Source organism: Lepidochelys kempii, chromosome 2 (genome assembly GCF_965140265.1).
Source record: "Lepidochelys kempii isolate rLepKem1 chromosome 2, rLepKem1.hap2, whole genome shotgun sequence".
NCBI classification, from domain to species: Eukaryota; Metazoa; Chordata; order Testudines; family Cheloniidae; genus Lepidochelys; species Lepidochelys kempii.
The window spans coordinates 1669665-1689840 of record NC_133257.1 but is presented as its reverse complement, the minus strand read 5'-3'; the positions used below and the strand labels follow the sequence as shown (position 1 = coordinate 1689840).

Here is a 20176-nt window from a genome sequence, read left to right as displayed (position 1 = left end):
CAAGGAAGCATGTGGAGGAGGAGAAGGAAAAAGAGAGGAAGCATGTGGAGGAGATGGAGAGGATAAAGGCCCAGCAGAATATACCAACAAGCCCTAGCAATCCTTCTCCAGGTACCACTTCCCATCCCAGAAAGTTCCCCACCTACAAGGCAGGTGATGATACTGAGGCCTTCTTAGAAAACTTCGAAAGGGCCTGCCTTGGGTACAACATCTCTACTGACCAATACATGGTAGAGCTGAGGCCGCAGCTCAGTGGATCCTTAGCTGAGGTGGCAGCTGAAATGCCTAAAGAACACATGAACAAGTATGAACTGTTTAAATCCAAGGCGAGAGTCAGAATGGGGATTACACCCGAGCAGTCTCGTCGGAGGTTCAGAGCCCTAAGGTGGAAACCAGACATGTCATTTACCCGACATGCCTACCACATTGGGATGCCTGGATATCAGGAGCAAGTGTTGACTCTCCAGTAAATTTGCCCTTCCTAATGCAAATGGAACAATTCTTAGAGGGTGTTCCTGAGGAAATAGAAAGATACATCCTAGATGGGAAACCCAAAACTGTAATTGAGGCAGGAGAGATTGGAGCCAGATGGGTGGAGGTGGCAGAGAAGAAGAAAACTGGTCGCAGTTGGAGCGGAGACCAGAAGGGACCACCCCAGACCACACCCTATTACCGGGGGCCGCCCAAAGCCCCACCTATCTCCCAAAGAACCCTCCAGACCCCTTATCGTCCCACCACCCCGTTCTCCAGCAACCCACCTCGCCCCAGTGACCCGTCAGCTGGACGATGTTTTAAATGTAACGAGCTGGGGCATGTAAAGGCCAACTGCCCCAAGAACCCCAACAGATTACAGTTCATTGCACCGGAACAACACCAGAGGTCCACAGGCCCAGATACCTCCCAGATACTCTTGGAGCGGAGGGAAACTGTGAGTGTGGGCGGGAAGAAGGTCACCACGTGGAGGGACACCGGAGCACAAGTGTCAGCTATCCATGCTTCCTTAGTGGACCCCAATTTAATCAACCCAGAGATCCAAGTGACGATTCAACCCTTCAAGTCCAACTCTTTCAATTTGCCTACAGCCAAGTTGCCTGTCCAGTACAAGGGCTGGTCAGGAATGTGGACTTTCGCAGTCTATGATGATTATCCCATCCCCATGCTGTTGGGGGAAGACTTGGCCAATCATGTGAAGCAGGCCAAGAGGGTGGGAATGGTCACCCGCAGCCAGGCTAAACAAGCCGTGAGGCCTAGCTCTGTTCCGGAAACTTCTATCAGGACCTGGTCAGAGGTGATGGACCTGGACCCCAGGCCAATGTCTGCAACAGCAGTAGTGGATCCAGTCCCAGAGACCCAGACGGAACCAGTCCCAGAACCGGAACCAGCCGAACAACCAACACCAGACCCCGTGTCAGCACTGAATCCAGTACTTGCAACCTCAACACCAGAGGGCCCCACCGAACCTGAACTGGCAGCAGCCGATAACCCTACACAAGAGGCTCAGCCGGAGCCTGAATCCCAACATAGTGCACCAGCGGAGAGCGGTTCACAGTCAACAGAAACAGCTCCATCCCCTATATCGCTTCCAGAGGGACCAAGCCTAGGTCCACAATCCCATGAGGAACTGATGTCTCCAGCATCAAGGGAACAGTTCCAGACCGAACAGGAAGCGGATGAAAGCCTCCAGAGAGCTTGGACGGCGACATGGAGCAACCCACCGCCTCTCAGCTCTTCTAATCGATCCAGGTTTGTTGTAGAAAGAGGACTTTTATACAAGGAAACTCTTTCTGGTGGACACCAGGAAGACTGGCATCCTCAGAGACAGTTGGTAGTTCCAACTAAATACCAGGCCAAGCTCTTGAGCTTAGCCCATGATCACCTTAGTGGCCATGCTGGGGTGAACAGGACCAAAGACCGTTTGGGGGGGTCATTCCACTGGGAGGGAATGGGCAAGGATGTTTCTACCTATGTCCAGTCTTGTGAGGTGTGCCAAAGAGTGGGAAAACCCCAAGACCAGGTCAAAGCCCCTCTACAACCACTCCCCATCATTGAAGTTCCATTTCAGCGAGTAGCTGTGGATATTCTGGGTCCTTTTCCGAAAAAGACACCCAGAGGAAAGCAGTACATACTGACTTTCATGGATTTTGCCACCCGATGGCCGGAAGCAGTAGCTCTAAGCAACACCAGGGCTAAAAGTGTGTGCCAGGCACTAGCAGACATTTTTGCCAGGGTAGGTTGGCCCTCCGACATCCTCACAGATGCAGGGACTAATTTCCTGGCAGGAACTATGAAAAACCTTTGGGAAGCTCATGGGGTAAATCACTTGGTTGCCACTCCTTACCATCATCAAACAAATGGCATGGTGGAGAAGTTTAATGGAACTTTGGGGGCCATGATACGTAAATTCGTAAATGAGCACTCCAATGATTGGGACCTAGTGTTGCAGCAGTTGGTCTTTGCCTACAGAGCTGTACCACATCCCAGTTTAGGGTTTTCCCCATTTGAACTTGTATATGGCCGTGAGGTTAAGGGGCCATTGCAGTTGGTGAAGCAGCAATGGGAGGGATTTACACCTTCTCCAGGAACTAACATTCTGGACTTTGTAACCAACCTACAAAACACCCTCCGAACCTCTTTAGCCCTTGCTAGAGAAAACTTACAGGATGCTCAAAAAGAGCAAAAAGCCTGGTATGATAAACATGCCAGAGAGCGTTCCTTCAAAGTAGGGGACCAGGTCATGGTCTTAAAGGCGCTCCAGGCCCATAAAATGGAAGCATCGTGGGAAGGGCCATTCATGGTCCAGGAGCGCCTGGGAGCTGTTAATTATCTCATAGCATTCCCCACCTCCAACCGAAAGCCTAAGGTGTACCATATTAATTCTCTAAAGCCCTTTTATTCCAGAGAATTAAAGGTTTGTCAGTTTACAGCCCAGGGAGGAGACGACGCTGAGTGGCCTGAAGGTGTTTACTTCGAAGGGAAATGTGCTGGTGGTGTGGAAGAGGTGAACCTCTCCATGACCCTTGGGCGTATGCAGCGACAGCAGATCCAGGAGCTGTGCACTAGCTACGCGCCAACGTTCTCAGCCACCCCAGGACTGACTGAACGGGCATACCACTCCATTGACACAGGTAATGCTCACCCAATTAGGGTCCACCCTTACCGGGTGTCTCCTCAAGCTAAAACTGCTATAGAACGGGAGATCCAGGATATGTTACAGATGGGTGTAATCCGCCCCTCTGAAAGTGCATGGGCATCTCCAGTGGTTCTAGTTCCCAAACCAGATGGGGAAATACGTTTTTGCGTGGACTACCGTGAGCTAAATGCTGTAACTCGCCCCGACAACTATCCAATGCCACGCACAGATGAACTATTAGAGAAACTGGGACGGGCCCAGTTCATCTCTACCTTGGACTTAACCAAGGGGTACTGGCAGGTACCGCTAGATGAATCTGCCAAGGAAAGGTCAGCCTTCATCACGCATCTCGGGCTGTATGAATTTAATGTACTCCCTTTCGGGCTGCGAAATGCACCCGCCACTTTCCAAAGACTTGTAGATGGTCTCCTAGCGGGATTAGGAGAATATGCAGTCGCCTACCTTGACGACGTGGCCATATTTTCGGATTCCTGGGCAGACCACCTGGAACATCTACAAAAAGTCCTTGAGCGCATAAGGGAGGCAGGACTAACTGTTAAGGCTAAGAAGTGTCAAATAGGCCTAAACAGAGTGACTTACCTTGGACACCAGGTGGGTCAAGGAACTATCAGCCCCCTACAGGCCAAAGTGGATGCTATCCAAGAGTGGCCTGTCCCAAAGTCAAAGAAACAGGTTCAATCCTTCTTAGGCTTGGCCGGTTATTACAGACGATTTGTACCGCACTACAGCCAAATCGCTGCCCCACTGACAGACCTAACCAAAAAGAAACAGCCAAATGCTGTTCAGTGGACCGGAAAGTGTCAGAAGGCCTTTAACAAGCTTAAAGCGACACTCATGTGAAGGGTTAATGTCTAGCTATTCCACCTGGAAGCAGGCGGGGCACACCCTGACTGTTTTCTAGAAGCAATGCACACATTGCTCTATCCAAGGACAAGGGCTAGATATGAACCCTGAGAACTTGATTGTTTGGACAGCAACTGTGGGAGGTTTCTTTAGCCTGGGCTCAAGGCCTAAGAACCAGGATTGTAGTAGATAGAGGATGGTAACTAAGCATATGAATCAACGTCATACATTCCTTTGTGTAGCAGTGTGTAATGCTTAGGGGGAGAAATATAATAAAAGGAGAAGGTGGAAGGCAGGGGGGGCAAAACAGCCCATCTCCGCTGACCAGCCTGTTTGCTTGCATAAAGCTGTGTTCTGTCTCATCACTGAACCGCAACACTCATGTCTGACCCTGTACTAAGGGCCCCAGACTTTGACAAACCGTTCCTAGTAACCACAGATGCGTCCGAGCGTGGTGTGGGAGCAGTTTTAATGCAGAAAGGACCTGATCAAGAATTGCACCCTGTAGTGTTTCTCAGCAAAAAACTGTCTGAGAGGGAAAGCAACTGGTCAGTCACTGAAAAAGAATGTTACGCCATTGTCTACGCTCTGGAAAAGCTACGCCCATATGTTTGGGGACGGCGTTTCCACCTGCAAACCGACCATGCTGCACTGAAGTGGCTTCACACCGTCAAGGAAACTAACAAAAAACTTCTTCGGTGGAGTTTAGCTCTCCAAGATTTTGATTTCGACATCCAACACATCTCAGGAGCTTCTAACAAAGTGACTGATGCACTCTCCTGTGAAAGTTTCCCAGAATCAACTGGTTAAAATCGTCCTTGAGATGTGGAAAATATTGTTAGTCTTTATGTACTTGGTAGTATATTTAGAGATGCATGTGTCTTATTAACTCTGTTTTTCCTAGAGCTCCAGGAAGAAATCCCAGCCAGTGTTTCACCCTAGCTGAGATTTGGGGGGCGTGTCATAAATATAAAGGGAAGGGTAAACCCCTTTGAAATCCCTCCTAGCCAGGGGAAAGCTCCTCTCACCTGTAAAGGGTTAAGAAGCTAAAGGTAACCTCGCTGGCACCTGACCAAAATGACCAATGAGGAGACAAGATACTTTCAAAAGCTGGGAGGAGGGAGAGAAACAAAGGGTCTGTGTCTGTCTGTATGCTGGTTTCTGCCAGGGATAGACCAGGAATGGAGCCTTAGAACTTTTAGTAAGTAATCTAGCTAGGTATGTGTTAGATTATGATTTCTTTAAATGGCTGAGAAAAGAATTGTGCTGAATAGAATAACTATTTCGGTCTGTGTATCTTTTTTGTAACTTAAGGTTTTGCCTAGAGGGGTTCTCTATGTTTTTGAATCTAATTACTCTGTAAGATATCTACCATCCTGATTTTACAGGGGGGATTTCTTTATTTCTATTTACTTCTATTTTTTATTAAAAGTCTTCTTGTAAAAAACTGAATGCTTTTTCATTGTTCTCAGATCCAAGGGTTTGGGTCTGTGGTCACCTATGCAAATTGGTGAGGCTTTTTATCCAACAGTTCCCAGGAAAGGGGGGGTGTAAGTGTTGGGAGGATTGTTCATTGTTCTTAAGATCCAAGGGTCTGGGTCTGTAGTCACCTAGGCAAATTGGTGAGGCTTTTTACCAAACCTTGTCCAGGAAGTGGGGTGCAGGGTTTTGGGAAGTATTTTGGGGGGAAAGATGTGTCCAAACAGCTCTTCCCCAGTAACCAGTATTAGTTTGGTGGTGGTAGCGGCCAGTCCAAGGACAACGGGTGGAATATTTTGTACCTTGGGGAAGTTTTGACCTAAGCTGGTAAAGATAAGCTTAGGGGGTTTTTCATGCAGGTCCCCACATCTGTACCCTAGAGTTCAGAGTGGGGGAGGAACCTTGACAGGGGCGATCAGCAGGTTATCTCAAGTGCCTATATACAAATGCACAAAGTCTGGGAATCAAGCAGGGAGAACTGCAGGTCCTGGCAAAGTCAGGGAATTATGATGTGATTGGAATGACAGAGAATTGGTGGGATAACTCACATGACTGAAGTACTGTCATGGATGGGTATAAACTGTTCAGGAAGGACAGGCAGGGCAGAAAAGGTGGGGGAGTAGCCCTGTATGTAAGGGAGCAGTATGACTGCTCAGAGCTCCGCTATGAAACTGCAGAAAAACCTGAGTGTCTCTGGATTAAGTTTAGAAGCGTGAGCGACACGGGTGATGTCGTGGTGGGAGTCTGCTATAGACCACCGGACCAGGGGGATGAGGTGGACAAGGCTTTCTTCCGGCAGCTTGCGGAAGCTACTAGATCGCACGCCCTGGTTCTCATGGGTGACTTCAGTCATCCTGATATCTGCTGGGAGAGCAATACAGCGGTGCACAGACAATCCAGGAAGTTTTTGGAAAGTGTAGGGGACAATTTCCTGGTGCAAGTGCTGGAGGAACCAACTAGGGGCAGAGCTCTTCTTGACCTGCTGCTCACAAACCGGGAAGAATTAGTAGGGGAAGCTAAAGTGGATGGGAACCTGGGAGGCAGTGACCATGAGATGGTCGAGTTCAGGATCCTAACACAAGGAAGAAAGGAGAGCAGCAGAATACAGACCCTGGACTTCAGAAAACCAGATTTTGACTCCCTCCGGGAACTGATGGGCAGGATCCCCTGGGAGAATAACATGAAGGGGAAAGGAGTCCAGGAGAGCTGGCTGCATTTTAAAGAATTCTTACTTTGGTTACAGGGACAAACCATCCCGATGTGTAGAAAGAATAGTAACTATGGCAGGCGACCAGCTTGGCTTAACAGTGAAATCCTTGCTGATCTTAAACACAAAAAAGAGGCTTACAAGAAGTGGAAGACTGGACAAATGACCAGGGATGAGTATAAAAATATTGCTCGGGCATGTAGGAATGAAATCAGGAAGGCTAAATCACACCTAGAGTTGCAGCTAGTGAGAGATGTTAAGAGTAACAAGAAGGGTTTCTTCAAGTATGTTGGCAACAAGAAGAAAGTCAAGGAAAGTGTGGGCCCCTTACTGAATGAGGGAGGCAACCTAGTGACAGAGGATGTGGAAAAAGCTAATGTACTCAATGCTTTTTTTCCCTCTGTTTTCACGAACAAGGTCAGCTCCCAGACTGCTGCACTGGGCAGCACAGCATGGGGAGGAGGTGACCAGCCCTCTGTGGAGAAAGAAGTGGTTCGGGACTATTTAGAAAAACTGGACGTGCACAAGTCCCTGGGGCCGGAAGCGTTGCATCTCAGGGTGCTAAAGGAGTTGGCGGATGTGATTGCAGAGCCATTGGCCATTATCTTTGAAAACTCATGGCGATCCGGGGAAGTCCCGGATGACTGGAAAAAGGCTACTGTAGTGCCAATCTTTAAAAAAGGGAAGAAGGAGGATCCTGGGAACTACAGGCCAGTCAGCCTCACCTCAGTCCCCAGAAAAATCATGGAGCAGGTCCTCAAGGAATCAATTCTGAAGCACTTAGAGGAGAGGAAAGTGATCAGGAACAGTCAGCATGGATTCACCAAGGGCAAGTCATGCCTGACTAATCTAATTGCCTTCTATGACGACATAACTGGCTCTCTGGATGAAGGGAAAGCAGTGGATAGCACCTTGGATAGTTCTTTTTGCAATTTCTGAGAACTGGGGTAAATGCGTGACAGGAAATGTGTGGATTTGCTTCTGAGTTAATGGCTGATGGGTTTCAACCAATTGGGTCGGTGGCCAAAGAAGCATCTGTGGTTTTGCGGCCTTTTCCTCATAGTGCCGCAGTGAAGGGGGAGGGCACTTGATTGCACACGAGCAGGCCTGGTAGCCATAATTCACCGCCAGAGAGGCACCACTGGGAGTTGTACTGCAAACGGGACCCTGGTGTTTTCACCACCCTCCACGTCACCCTGCTGGAGCGAGAGACGACACGATGGTGAAAACCCCTGATCCCTGCTGCCACTGGCATTTTCCCATCGTTACCACCATGTGGCGTACAGGGGCCCTAAATGTGTGTGGCCACGCTATTCTCCTCCTGGCACCCCCAGCTTGCAGGGTGCAGGGCTCGGGCCAGGGTGACACCGGCCCACAGAGCACAGTCCTGTGGAGATTCTGAGCTGTGTTACAGCCCGTAGGCAGGCCAGGTGAGGGGATCCCAAAGGGGCCCATTTCCTATCGCAGACACAGCTTCGGCCAGCACGAAATCAGGGGGGCTGAGAGCCATCGAATGCCCTGTAAACCCTGCATAGGATTGAAACCACTTCAAGCCAGGGGGTGTGGCAGCCCCCCAAGCACCCCTATTCCCAGCACCTGTGGGAACCCTAGAGCTGGCCCTGATCAGAGCCTGCCCCCCAGGCCCTCTAGTGCCATGGTCCCGATGAGGGAAATAAAATAACCATCACATTAAGGATAGGCCTTGCACTCACCGCCCTGGGGTCTATGCGGGAATCGCACCGTGCCCCGCACTCGGGACGGAGGGGGCCGGGGGTTGCTCTCAGCGCCCTGGGGTGGGTCTGTGCGGGAATCGCACCGTGTCCCGCACTCGGGGCGGGGGGGTTCCGGGGGTTGCTCTCAGCGCCCTGGGGTGGGTCTGTGCGGGAAACGCACCCTGTCCCGCACTCGGGACGGAGGGGGCCGGGGGTTGCTCTCAGCGCCCTGGGGTGGGTCTGTGCGGGAATCGCACCGTGTCCCGCACTCGGGACGGAGGGGACCGGGGGTTGCTCTCAGCGCCCTGGGGTGGGTCTGTGCAGGAAACGCACCGTGTCCCGCACTCGGGGCGGGGGGAGGGTCCGGGGGTTGCTCTCAGCGCCCTGGGGTGGGTCTGTGCAGGAAACGCACCGTGTCCCGCACTCGGGACGGAGGGGGCCGGGGGTTGCTCTCAGCGCCCTGGGGTGGGTCTGTGCGGGAATCGCACCGTGTCCCGCACTCGGGGCGGGGGGGTTCCGGGGGTTGCTCTCAGCGCCCTGGGGTGGGTCTGTGCGGGAAACGCACCCTGTCCCGCACTGCGGCGGCTTTTGCGCTCCGCTCCGGGGCCCGGCAGGGGACAGCGCCCTGCAATGCGCTCGGGGAGAGCGGGCTGCACTGGGCGCCCGGGGCTGTGTATTGCACTCGGGACTCGGGCGTTTGCACTCCGCGCCCGGGTCTGTGCGGGGACAGCACCAGGCAACGCAGTGAGTGTGTGTGTGGGTGGGGGGGGACGGGGGGGAGACGTTTGCACACGGCGCCCTGCTGTGTGCGGGGCTCGCCCCACGCAATGCGCTCCGGGGGGCTCTGCGCGCGGCGCTGTGCGGGGCGCCCCGGGCCTTGTGCAGTCACGCAGCGCGGCTCTGGGCGGCGATAGGAGCCGCCCGCAGCCCCCGGCTCTGCTCGCTGCTTCGGGGCCCGTGTGCAGGGCGGCGGGGCGGGGGTTTTGCGCTCGCTTCCCCGCCTCCGCCGGGATAAATGGGAGGCGTCGGGCAGCTCCGCTCCAAGCCTCGTCTCCTCCCCTCCGCCTGGCTGAGCAGCGACCGCAGCGACCCGGAGAGCGATGGATCCCCAGGACTGCCCTTGCGCTGCCGGTGAGTGACTCCTCCCGCGGCGGAGCCGCCCGGACCCTGCTCCGAGCTGCTGCGGGGCCTTCGGGGGCTGCTCCCCCCTCGCTGGGAAACAGCCCCCCCCTTGCCGGGGAAGGGGAACGATCCCTGCGCCCGGGACGGCTCCGGCCCTGTGAAATCTCTGCGGCGGGAGCCTGCAAACCGAGCTCCCCGGCTCAGATGGCCCTGGCTTCTTTTGCCATGCTGGGGACAAAGTTCTCCCCTCGCCGCTGATCGTCCTCTCGGTTTTAGTCCAGCCGTGATGCTCATCCCCCCCCCTTTGCCCACCAGGTGGCTCGTGTTCCTGCGCTGACTCCTGCCAATGCACAAATTGCAGGTGCACCTCTTGCAAAAAGAGTGAGTATCCCCCCCCCCCCCACAAAATGTTTCCTCCACAAGCGAGTTGCCCGCCTGGCTGAGCCTGCGACGAAGGAGGGTTTGTCACTGGCTCCCTGCAGCAGCCTGGAGACTGGAGACCAGAAGCTGGAATTTCTGGCCCCGATGTAGCAGAACCATTAAGCGTCTGCTCAAGTTGTGGTCTGGGGGAGTTAGGGCTGTGCTTTGTGGGCCTGCTGCAAAGCCCGTCAAAGGGAAGGTGAGTCTTGCCTCTCCTTTCGGGGGGATCTTGGGATCAGGCCGCAAGTGCTTTGCTGACTGGGGATGGATTTAAGCCTGTGCTGGACAATAAGCAGGTGCTTTGCTGAAGCAGGGCCTCTGTTGTTAAACTGTATCCTTACTTTCCAAGTGTGGGCCTGAAAGGTGGAATCGGTGTCCTTTCCCTAAGAATAATTCCTAAAAACTTCTTCTGTTCTTTCCAACGCCAGCCAGTTGTTTCTTTTTCCTACGCTGAGTGTTCTTAAGAAAACCCTTGGGTCAGATGAAGGATTCTGACCTATATTAAGGTGGGAAAGGACTCAGGACTGTCCAGTCTTGACTTTTATGTGGCCTCTGTGAGGAATATGTATTAACAGTACAACTGAGATGTTGTAATATTTTATAAAGTACAGTTCACGGCATGGTTTTGCTCCTTGTCTCATCCATGTTGAACTTCCTTCAGTTCTGACGGGGGAGGGTTGTTTTTATTTTTTGTTGTCTGGCATCTCCAATAATCGTGTCTTGATTTTTATCTTTTCAGGTTGTTGCTCCTGTTGCCCAGCCGGATGCAAGAATTGTGCCAAGAGCTGTGTCTGCAAAGCTCCAGCATCCAGGAAATGCAGCTGCTGTTCCTAAAATGGCGATTTTCTGGTCTCCTGTAAAGATTCTGTACGAAAGGCAAAACTAATTTTGTTTGTAATGTCGCAATGACTGTTTTGTACCTTTCACGGAAATGTCGATTTGGGGTTGAATGAAAATAAAGGCCAGGACTGGAGACATGTAATGCCCGATTGACTCAGCCTGTTCATTCCATTCAGTGATTTCCCGCTTGCACGACTAATCCCCTCTTCCGAGTTTAGTTCTTGCACAGGGTGTTAGCAGCACATCTCATGGGAGCATCAACAAGAGCCCGGAGACTAAAGCTTCAGACACGAGCCGCAGCACTGGCTTGGCTTTGCTTTTGCCAGCAGAGCTTCAGGCAAAAGGAGAAGTTTTCAAACACAATATTTCTTTAGTGGTGGCTCAGCGTTGTTTTTGCCTCTTGGTAGCAAGGGGAAGCAGCCCGGGAATCACTGTGTCTAGAACCCAGGGCCTAGTGCTGCAAGCTGCTGACCCTCAATCCATTGTGCCAAATTCAGATGTGAGTCCAATGCAGAGAGTTTATGGAGGGGAGGAGTGAAGTCTAAACTGCCGTAACATACCTTCATCCTGATTTCTTAACCCATATATTGCATCAACTTGGGGCCTGTCTACACTGCCACTTCCAAATGCATTTATAACCAGCTAGTGACAGGGCTGGCTCAGAACATCTCTTGTGTCTACATAACATGGGTAGTAGCTGCAGCAGCTTCCTCTGTCCCCCCAGGCTGGGACCGTGGCTGTCTTCCTGTAACCAGGCCGCAATGCTTTACAGTCTAGATAAGCTCCCCAGCTCTGCAGGGGTAACTGGTCTGGCTAGCCTTCCAGCTCGCTGCCCTAGGCCAGGATGTCCCAGAGGAGGTTGCTGTAGGTGTAGCTCTGTATGCATGTCCTGTAGGCACTCGATTCACATGAGGCCCCGTGGGCAAGCTGCCCAGAAGGCAACAACACAAATACAACCAGCCACAAGGGTAGACAGGGACATACAAAGGTTAAGGGAAAATAGCTGACTTAGCTACAGTCTCCCTAATTAAAAACCCGAGGCTCATTAGAGATTGTACACCTTTAACTGTGCTGGAAGGAACAGGGCTTAATGGCCCCTAGATCATCATATCAGGGCTTGTTGGCTTCCTGGTCGCTTGTCTGGGGCTTGCAGGCTCCGTGGGGGTCGCACGGGTACCCGTTTGTCAGCAGTGGGACTCATAAAATAAAATGACACAGCAAGTCGTTACCGTAGCCAGAGGAAAAGCCGTTCCCAAGGGCTGGTTTTTTACCGACATGGGAGAAATGACTTTGAGAACGAGAGGGGAGCTAGCTGAGAACGAGTGACCATGTGCAACGGCAAGGAATTGGAGGAGGGAGCAGGGCAGCACAAGGATATGAGATTTCACTGGGAGGAAGGATAAAAATCTACCACTTTAGAAAATGGCCAGCTAAAGAGTGTGCAGTGCTCAGATGCTCCAATAATGGGGGCCATAAAAGTACGTAAGATGAATAGAGCTTGAGCCTTGATGCTGCAGCAAAGAAGGCCTATGTCATTTTGGACTCCACATGTGGAGGGAGGCCAGGGCCTCCTTGCCTCCTCTGGGGCACTAGGAGTCTCTTGGGAAGCCACATTCATGATTGTTGCTTGCATGCTCCCTTCTAAACCGCAAAGACCCCAGGGTGCTGAGTGCAACCCCCGGTCCCCTCCCGCCCCGAGTGCAGGGCACGGTGCGATTCCCGCACAGACCCTCCCCAGGGCGCTGAGAGCAACCCCCGCACCCTCCCCCCGCCCCGAGTGCGGGACACGGTGCGATTCCCGCACAGACCCACCCCAGGGCGCTGAGAGCAACCCCCGCCCCCCCCGCCCCGAGTGCGGAACACGGTGCGATTCCCGCACAGACCCTCCCCAGGACGCTGAGAGCAACCCCCGGACCCTCCCCCCGCCCCGAGTGCGGGACACGGTGCGATTCCCGCACAGACCCACCCCAGGGCGCTGAGAGCAACCCCCGCACCCTCCGCCCCGAGTGCGGTGCACGGTGTGATTCCCGCACAGACCCCAGGGCGGTGAGTGCAAGGCCTATCCTTAATGTGATGGTTATTTTATTTCCCTCATCGGGACCATGGCACTAGAGGGCCTGGGGGGCAGGCTCTGATCAGGGCCAGCTCTAGGGTTCCCACAGGTGCTGGGAATAGGGGTGCTTGGGGGGCTGCCACACCCCCTGGCTTGAAGTGGTTTCAATCCTATACAGGGTTTACAGGGCATTCGATGGCTCTCAGCCCCCCTGATTTCGTGCTGGCCGAAGCTGTGTCTGCGGTAGGAAATGGGCCCCTTTGGGATCCCCTCACCTGGCCTGCCTACGGGCTGTAACACAGCTCAGAATCTCCACAGGACTGTGCTCTGTGGGCCGGTGTCACCCTGGCCCGAGCCCTGCACCCTGCAAGCTGGGGGTGCCAGGAGGAGAATAGCGTGGCCACACACATTTAGGGCCCCTGTACGCCACATGGTGGTAACGATGGGAAAATGCCAGTGGCAGCAGGGATCAGGGGTTTTCACCATCGTGTCGTCTCTCGCTCCAGCAGGGTGACGTGGAGGGTGGTGAAAACACCAGGGTCCCGTTTGCAGTACAACTCCCAGTGGTGCCTCTCTGGCGGTGAATTATGGCTACCAGGCCTGCTCGTGTGCAATCAAGTGCCCTCCCCCTTCACTGCGGCACTATGAGGAAAAGGCCGCAAAACCACAGATGCTTCTTTGGCCACCGACCCAATTGGTTGAAACCCATCAGCCATTAACTCAGAAGCAAATCCACACATTTCCTGTCACGCATTTACCCCAGTTCTCAGAAATTGCAAAAAGAACTATCCAAGGTGCTATCCACTGCTTTCCCTTCATCCAGAGAGCCAGTTATGTCGTCATAGAAGGCAATTAGATTAGTCAGGCATGACTTGCCCTTGGTGAATCCATGCTGACTGTTCCTGATCACTTTCCTCTCCTCTAAGTGCTTCAGAATTGATTCCTTGAGGACCTGCTCCATGATTTTTCTGGGGACTGAGGTGAGGCTGACTGGCCTGTAGTTCCCAGGATCCTCCTTCTTCCCTTTTTTAAAGATTGGCACTACAGTAGCCTTTTTCCAGTCATCCGGGACTTCCCCGGATCGCCATGAGTTTTCAAAGATAATGGCCAATGGCTCTGCAATCACATCCGCCAACTCCTTTAGCACCCTGAGATGCAACGCTTCCGGCCCCAGGGACTTGTGCACGTCCAGTTTTTCTAAATAGTCCCGAACCACTTCTTTCTCCACAGAGGGCTGGCCACCTCCTCCCCATGCTGTGCTGCCCAGTGCAGCAGTCTGGGAGCTGACCTTGTTCGTGAAAACAGAGGGAAAAAAAGCATTGAGTACATTAGCTTTTTCCACATCCTCTGTCACTAGGTTGCCTCCCTCATTCAGTAAGGGGCCCACGCTTTCCTTGGCTTTCTTCTTATTGCCAACATACTTGAAGAAACCCTTCTTGTTACTCTTAACATCTCTCGCTAGCTGCAACTCTAGGTGTGATTTAGCCTTCCTGATTTCATTCCTACATGCCCGAGCAATATTTTTATACTCATCCCTGGTCATTTGTCCAGTCTTCCACTTCTTGTAAGCCTCTTTTTTGTGTTTAAGATCAGCAAGGATTTCACTGTTAAGCCAAGCTGGTCGCCTGCCATATTTACTATTCTTTCTACACATCGGGATGGTTTGTCCCTGTAACCAAACTAAGTATTCTTTAAAATGCAGCCAGCTCTCCTGGACTCCTTTCCCCTTCATGTTATTCTCCCAGGGATCCTGCCCATCAGTTCCCGGAGGGAGTCAAAATCTGGTTTTCTGAAATCCAGGGTCTGTATTCTGCTGCTCTCCTTTCTTCCTTGTGTTAGGATCCTGAACTCGACCATCTCATGGTCACTGCCTCCCAGGTTCCCATCCGCTTTTGCTTCCCCTACTAATTCTTCCCGGTTTGTGAGCAGCAGGCCAAGAAGAGCTCTGCCCCTAGTTGGTTCCTCCAGCACTTGCACCAGGAAATTGTCCCCTACACTTTCCAAAAACTTCCTGGATTGTCTGTGCACCGCTGTATTGCTCTCCCAGCAGATATCAGGATGACTGAAGTCACCCATGAGAACCAGGGCGTGTGATCTAGTAGCTTCCGCGAGCTGCCAGAAGAAAGCCTTGTCCACCTCATCCCCCTGGTCCGGTGGTCTATAGCAGACTCCCACCACGACATCACCCGTGTCGCTCACGCTTCTAAACTTAATCCAGAGACACTCAGGTTTTTCTGCAGTTTCATAGCGGAGCTCTGAGCAGTCATACTGCTCCCTTACATACAGGGCTACTCCCCCACCTTTTCTGCCCTGCCTGTCCTTCCTGAACAGTTTATACCCATCCATGACAGTACTCCAGTCATGTGAGTTATCCCACCAATTCTCTGTCATTCCAATCACATCATAATTCCCTGACTTTGCCAGGACCTCCAGTTCTCCCTGCTTGTTTCCCAGGCTTTGTGCATTTGTATATAGGCACTTGAGATAACCTGCTGATTGCCCCTCATTCTCAGTATGAGGCAGGAGCCCTCCCCTCACAGACGTTCCTGCCTGTGTTTCCTCCCGGTATCCCACTTCCCCACCTACCTCAGAGCTTTGGTCTCCCTCCCCCGGCGAACCTAGTTTAAAGCCCTCCTCACTAGGTTAGCCAGCCTGCTCGCGAAGATGCTCTTCCCTCTCTTCGTTAGGTGGAGCCCGTCTCTGCCTAGCACTCCTCCTTCATGGAACACCATCCCATGGTCAAAGAATCCAAAGCCTTCTCTCCGACACCACCTGCGTAGCCATTCGTTGACTTCCACGATTCGACGGTCCCTACCCAGGCCTTTTCCTTCCCCGGGGAGGATGGACGAGAACACCACTTGTGCTTCAAACTCCTTTATCCTTCTTCCCAGAGCCACTTAGTCCGCAGTGATCCGCTCAAGGTCATTCTTGGCAGTATCATTGGTGCCCACGTGGAGAAGCAGGAAGGGATAGCGATCCGAGGGCTTGATGAGTCTCGGCAGTCTCTCCGTCACATCGTGAATCTTAGCCCCTGGCAAGCAGCAGACTTCTCGGTTTTCCCAGTCAGGGCGGCAGATAGATGACTCAGTCCCTCTGAGGAGAGAGTCCCCGACCACCACCACCCGCCTCCTTCTCTTGGGAGTGGCAGTCGTGGAACCCCCAACCTTAGGCAAGGGCATCTCATGCCTTGCAATCGGTGGAGTCTCCTTCTGCTCCCTTCCCCCAGACGTATCATCTGGGCCACTCCCGGCAATGGTACCTGTGGAGAGAACATCTGAAGCTGGAGGTTCAGCTGACTCCAACTGCTTGAGACCTTTTTAAACCCTCCCCTGTTCGGAGGGGAGGGGGGTGAGTGAGCGAGAGAGAGAGGGAAAAAAAAGAAAGAAGCAAGCTGGGAAGCTGCCAGCAGGCTGGGTGCAGCAAGACTCTGAACCTTTCCAGGAAGGGAGGCTGCATCCCCTCCCCGAGGGGAGAGGAAAACAGGCCCAAGGGACTGACTGTGGAAAGGTATAGCCAGACCGTGTGCCACCTGGACGGACTGCCTTTCCCAAACCTGTGTCTCCAAGGCTAAAAAGAACTGGGCCTGCTGAGGAGAACAAGATACTTGGCCACAAAGGTTATGAGCAAACCAGGGGATCTTTTACATGCCAGCAGCCGGGGTATTTATGTTCACTCTGTTTGCATCCTTCAGGACTTTCTCTGCATTCAGAAACATTGGGCGGCGAGCAGCACTCGTTTCCTCCCAATCTGTCATTCCAAGACTGTCTCCACATCCACAGGTATACAGTTTTCCTACAGGGAAATGAATCCGACATTTTAGCCAGGAACAGAGTGTAAGAGTGGGCATAGGGCAGGGAGGGGAGGATTGGACGTAGAGTCCGCGTTACATTCCCCCTGTTGTAAATGAGCTTGGGATTGATCTCAGTGGAATAAGACTGGACTGTGGTATCTTTACCCACATGGAGTTGTGCCCTACTCCACAAACACTTACAGAGTAAGATGCTGTTTGACTCTCTGAGAGCACGTGTGAAGCACTTGTTATGGACCCCTACCCAGAAAAACACTGAAGCACATTTAACTTTGAGAACAAGAGTAATCCCATTGATTTTAAGAGTTGATCGTTCATAATACAGTAGGATCAGGACCCTGTGGTGCTAGGCGCTGTACATCCACATATAAGAGACAATCCCTGTCTGTTAGAGACCAGACAGAGAAAGGGTGGGAGGGAAAACAGGCCCAGAGGGGTGAAGTGACTTATCCAAGGACGTACAGTAGGTTATGGCAGAGCGAGGAATAACACCTGCTTTTCCTGACCTTTAGTCCAGAGGGGGGGGGACCCCATCACCAAGGCCACGCCTACAAGGTACGTGTTCAGCATGAGTCTCAGAGCTTTGCTGGACCAGTTCACCGGTCTCACGTGGCCTTGTTTGGAAGTTGTAATTAATATACCCCACGATTCCTTTTTGCAAATTCCTGTGCTGAGCAAAAGGAGAACTGATCCACATAATACGCTTGTATCCAGAAATATGATTCACCCTAGGTCATGCATCCAAAGGATCTGTACTACACCCCAGCATTTAAATAATCCTTTAGAGGAACCCCTTCTGTGTGCCAGCCCCCTAAGGGGCCTCGCTCTACTTTAGGGGAGGCTGTGTGGTCTCAATGCCTCCGAGACTGAGCCTCTGGGCTCCCACACTCCAGTTTCACACCGTGAGCTCTGCCCAGTGAGCCCAACTGAGAGAGACTCCCGGACAGAGACTTTGACTCTCTTCGGGGACCAATGCACCTCGGCAAGTATTGGGAGAGCCCTGCATGGATATGAAATGGGTATCCACATCCGATCCGCAAACATGGTCCACGGATATAGAGCATATCGCCACAGATCTGCAGGGCTCTAAGTATCGGCAGTGACACCTGGCAGCTTTTTCAAAACAGAGCAAGGTTTATTAGGCAACTGGAACATAGTCCATGCTCGCCGAGCCAGCATAATCAGCCAGCCAAGATGCTATGGAATCCATTTCTGGCCCTGCCTCTCTGTGTCAGTCCCAGGTGAGAGTCCATCGTCGAAGTCCTGCAGACCCACGCTGAGCTCTCCTGTTCTGCTTGCCGGAGATTCCTGGGGATAGGTGTCAGTGGCTCAGTCCTTGGGGCTTCCATTGTCTTTGTGGACTCTCCATTGACGAGGGTTGGGTGCAGCCAGCCCTTTAATCACCCATTCGTTCAACCCCAGTGACCCAACACTTCATCTCTCCTGCCGTGCCCCAAGAGCAGATTTAACACTTTGGCAATGGGTAACAATGCAAAGTACAGAGGGAAACTGAGGCACCCATAGGAAGCAGAAAAATATTACAGAAAGTTTCTATTTCATCACAGCTTGTCTACAAAGCTCTCTGCAGCTGCATGAGGAGCTTGCGTGTTACAGCAAAGTGAGTGTGACATCATTAAATAACCACATGGGTCATCATCCCAAAGGTGTTTAACAGCCGCATACAGTAGCTTTAAGCAAGGTCAGGTAGTAAGAGTGTCTACAGCAGTGCTCACGGAGTGCATATTTGCTGATGATCATCACTTCGTTCTGCTTGGACTGGAGAGAGGGAAGAAAATCCAAGTGTTGGGTTAGTTACCCAAGCAGTGATTGCGATTCACAACACAGAGGACATGAAAAAAGAGACCCAGTACCAGGGATTAATTACATCACTCCCAAACTGTTTCAAGGAGATTAACAGGAAATCAGACCCTTTCTCCCAAAGTCAGAGTATTGAGCCACCCCATAATGGGAAAGACTAACGGAGAAAACTCGCTCTGTGGGAATTGCCATCAGAAGTCCAAAGGGCTTAGCCTAAATGCCAGACGTCAGACAAGAAGGGAACGAAGAGAAAGGGTGGAAAAGAATCTTAACTCCTGGAGGTGGAAGTTCCATTTTTCCAGGTGCAAATCACCATAACTCCCAAACATGCTCGTGTAACACAATGGGTGTAGGTTCCACCAGTTAGGACACACATGTATTAGGGATATCGACCGTTGGGCTTCAGGGAGTAAGGCAGACACGGCCTGCCTGGGATTATTCAGAGTTAGTGTTTAATGGTTCCAGTCAGGACCCTGTGTGTCCTGTGTGGTGCAAGGTGTCACGAACTACATCTGTATTCCTCACTCGTGGTCCAGCAAGGGCACCGTCTCCTCAGCTTTCACCTCCTTGTGTCTCTCTCCCTTCTGATCAGGGTTTTTCCAGGCACAGTCCACTGCCTATCCTGTGAATGCCCGAGCAAGTCAGATGGCCGACACAGGCTACTCTGCTTTGCCTCCAGAGGCTATGCACCGTGTAATTGCCTATAGTTATAAGTTACCACACAGCTCTTTCTAAGCAAGCACATTTATTCTTAAGGTGAAAGCATGAGAGAGAAAAGACTTTAAAACAATAAAAGAACCTCCATGCATGCCAATAAGCTGACCAGAAATCACCCCCAACTTCAGCTCGGGCTCTGGGAAGAGTCAGTGCTTCAAACTCCACCATAGGGGGAGGAGGGGGGGGTTATGGTTACAAGCTCATAACAGCTGTTAGCTCAGAACAAGAGCCCCCATGAATAGGTCAAGTCCTTCGAATCCGTCTCAGGAAGGATTGGGGCCTCCCTTGGTCAGACGGTCCTGTCCAGTTGCTGGATCAGAAAGAAGGCCCCAAGTCAGTTTAAATGCAGATTATTTGTCCAAAAGCCCTTTGTTTGTCTTTTGGTCTCCAGGGACTCCAGTGTGAACCAGTATACGTAAGCCTGTCCAGGTGGGGGTACCTCTTGGGAGGTGAATTTGCCCAGTCACTCCCCACTGTTCTGAGCTCCTGGGGGGGCTGTGGTCCCTCTCCCCCAGGGAATTAAACACAGACCCTGGCGCACAATGAAACATAAACTCAGGGGTGAAAGTAAGTTGAGTGACTTACTGGTACGCTGGGGCCAGCTCTGGCCCCTGGAAGGGGCGGGGCCTAGGGCAGAAGGGGCGGGGCTGAGGGGAGTCAGAGCCAGCCCACCCTGTAAGGTAAGTGCCCCCCCTCCTTCTTCCCCTCCCCCCTCCTCTACTGGAGTAGCAGCAGCAGCACCGGGCTCCGGGGGCTATTTAAAGGGCCCGGGGCTCCCCTGCTTTTATTGCCCTGGTCCTTAAATTAGCTGCCGGAGCCACCCGGGAGAAGCGGTGGGCTCCAGCGGCTATTGAAAGGACCGGGGCGGCAGAGGCAGCTGGAGCCCCGGCCCTTTCAATAGCCCCTGGAGCCCCCGCTTGGAAGCTAGAGAGAACGACAGTATCTGATTGTGTCCAGGAACCTCACAAAGAATCCCTTTTATACTCATCACGACTGAATCCTGCTC

The 20176-nt window shown here is 52.4% G+C and overlaps 1 protein-coding gene across 1 annotated transcript; it reads left to right on the top strand.

Annotated features, from left to right (window-relative positions):
• Window positions 1-9202: 9202 nt before the first annotated feature.
• LOC140905825 (metallothionein-like) lies at window positions 9203-10920 on the top strand. The gene is made up of 3 exons (XM_073329321.1): window positions 9203-9523; window positions 9830-9895; window positions 10674-10920. The coding sequence occupies exons 1-3, from the start codon at window positions 9493-9495 to the stop codon at window positions 10766-10768; spliced, it is 192 nt and encodes a 63-aa protein (XP_073185422.1). The 5' UTR covers window positions 9203-9492; the 3' UTR covers window positions 10769-10920.
• Window positions 10921-20176: the final 9256 nt, after the last annotated feature.

Excerpts from the sequence above, each read along its gene's own strand:
- LOC140905825 (XM_073329321.1), top strand. The coding sequence starts at position 9,493 with ATGGATCCCCAGGACTGCCCTTGCGCTGCCG. Across the intron at positions 9,524-9,829 it reads GGACTGCCCTTGCGCTGCCG|GTGGCTCGTGTTCCTGCGCT; the intron begins GTGAGTGACTCC and ends TTTGCCCACCAG. Across the intron at positions 9,896-10,673 it reads GTGCACCTCTTGCAAAAAGA|GTTGTTGCTCCTGTTGCCCA; the intron begins GTGAGTATCCCC and ends TTATCTTTTCAG.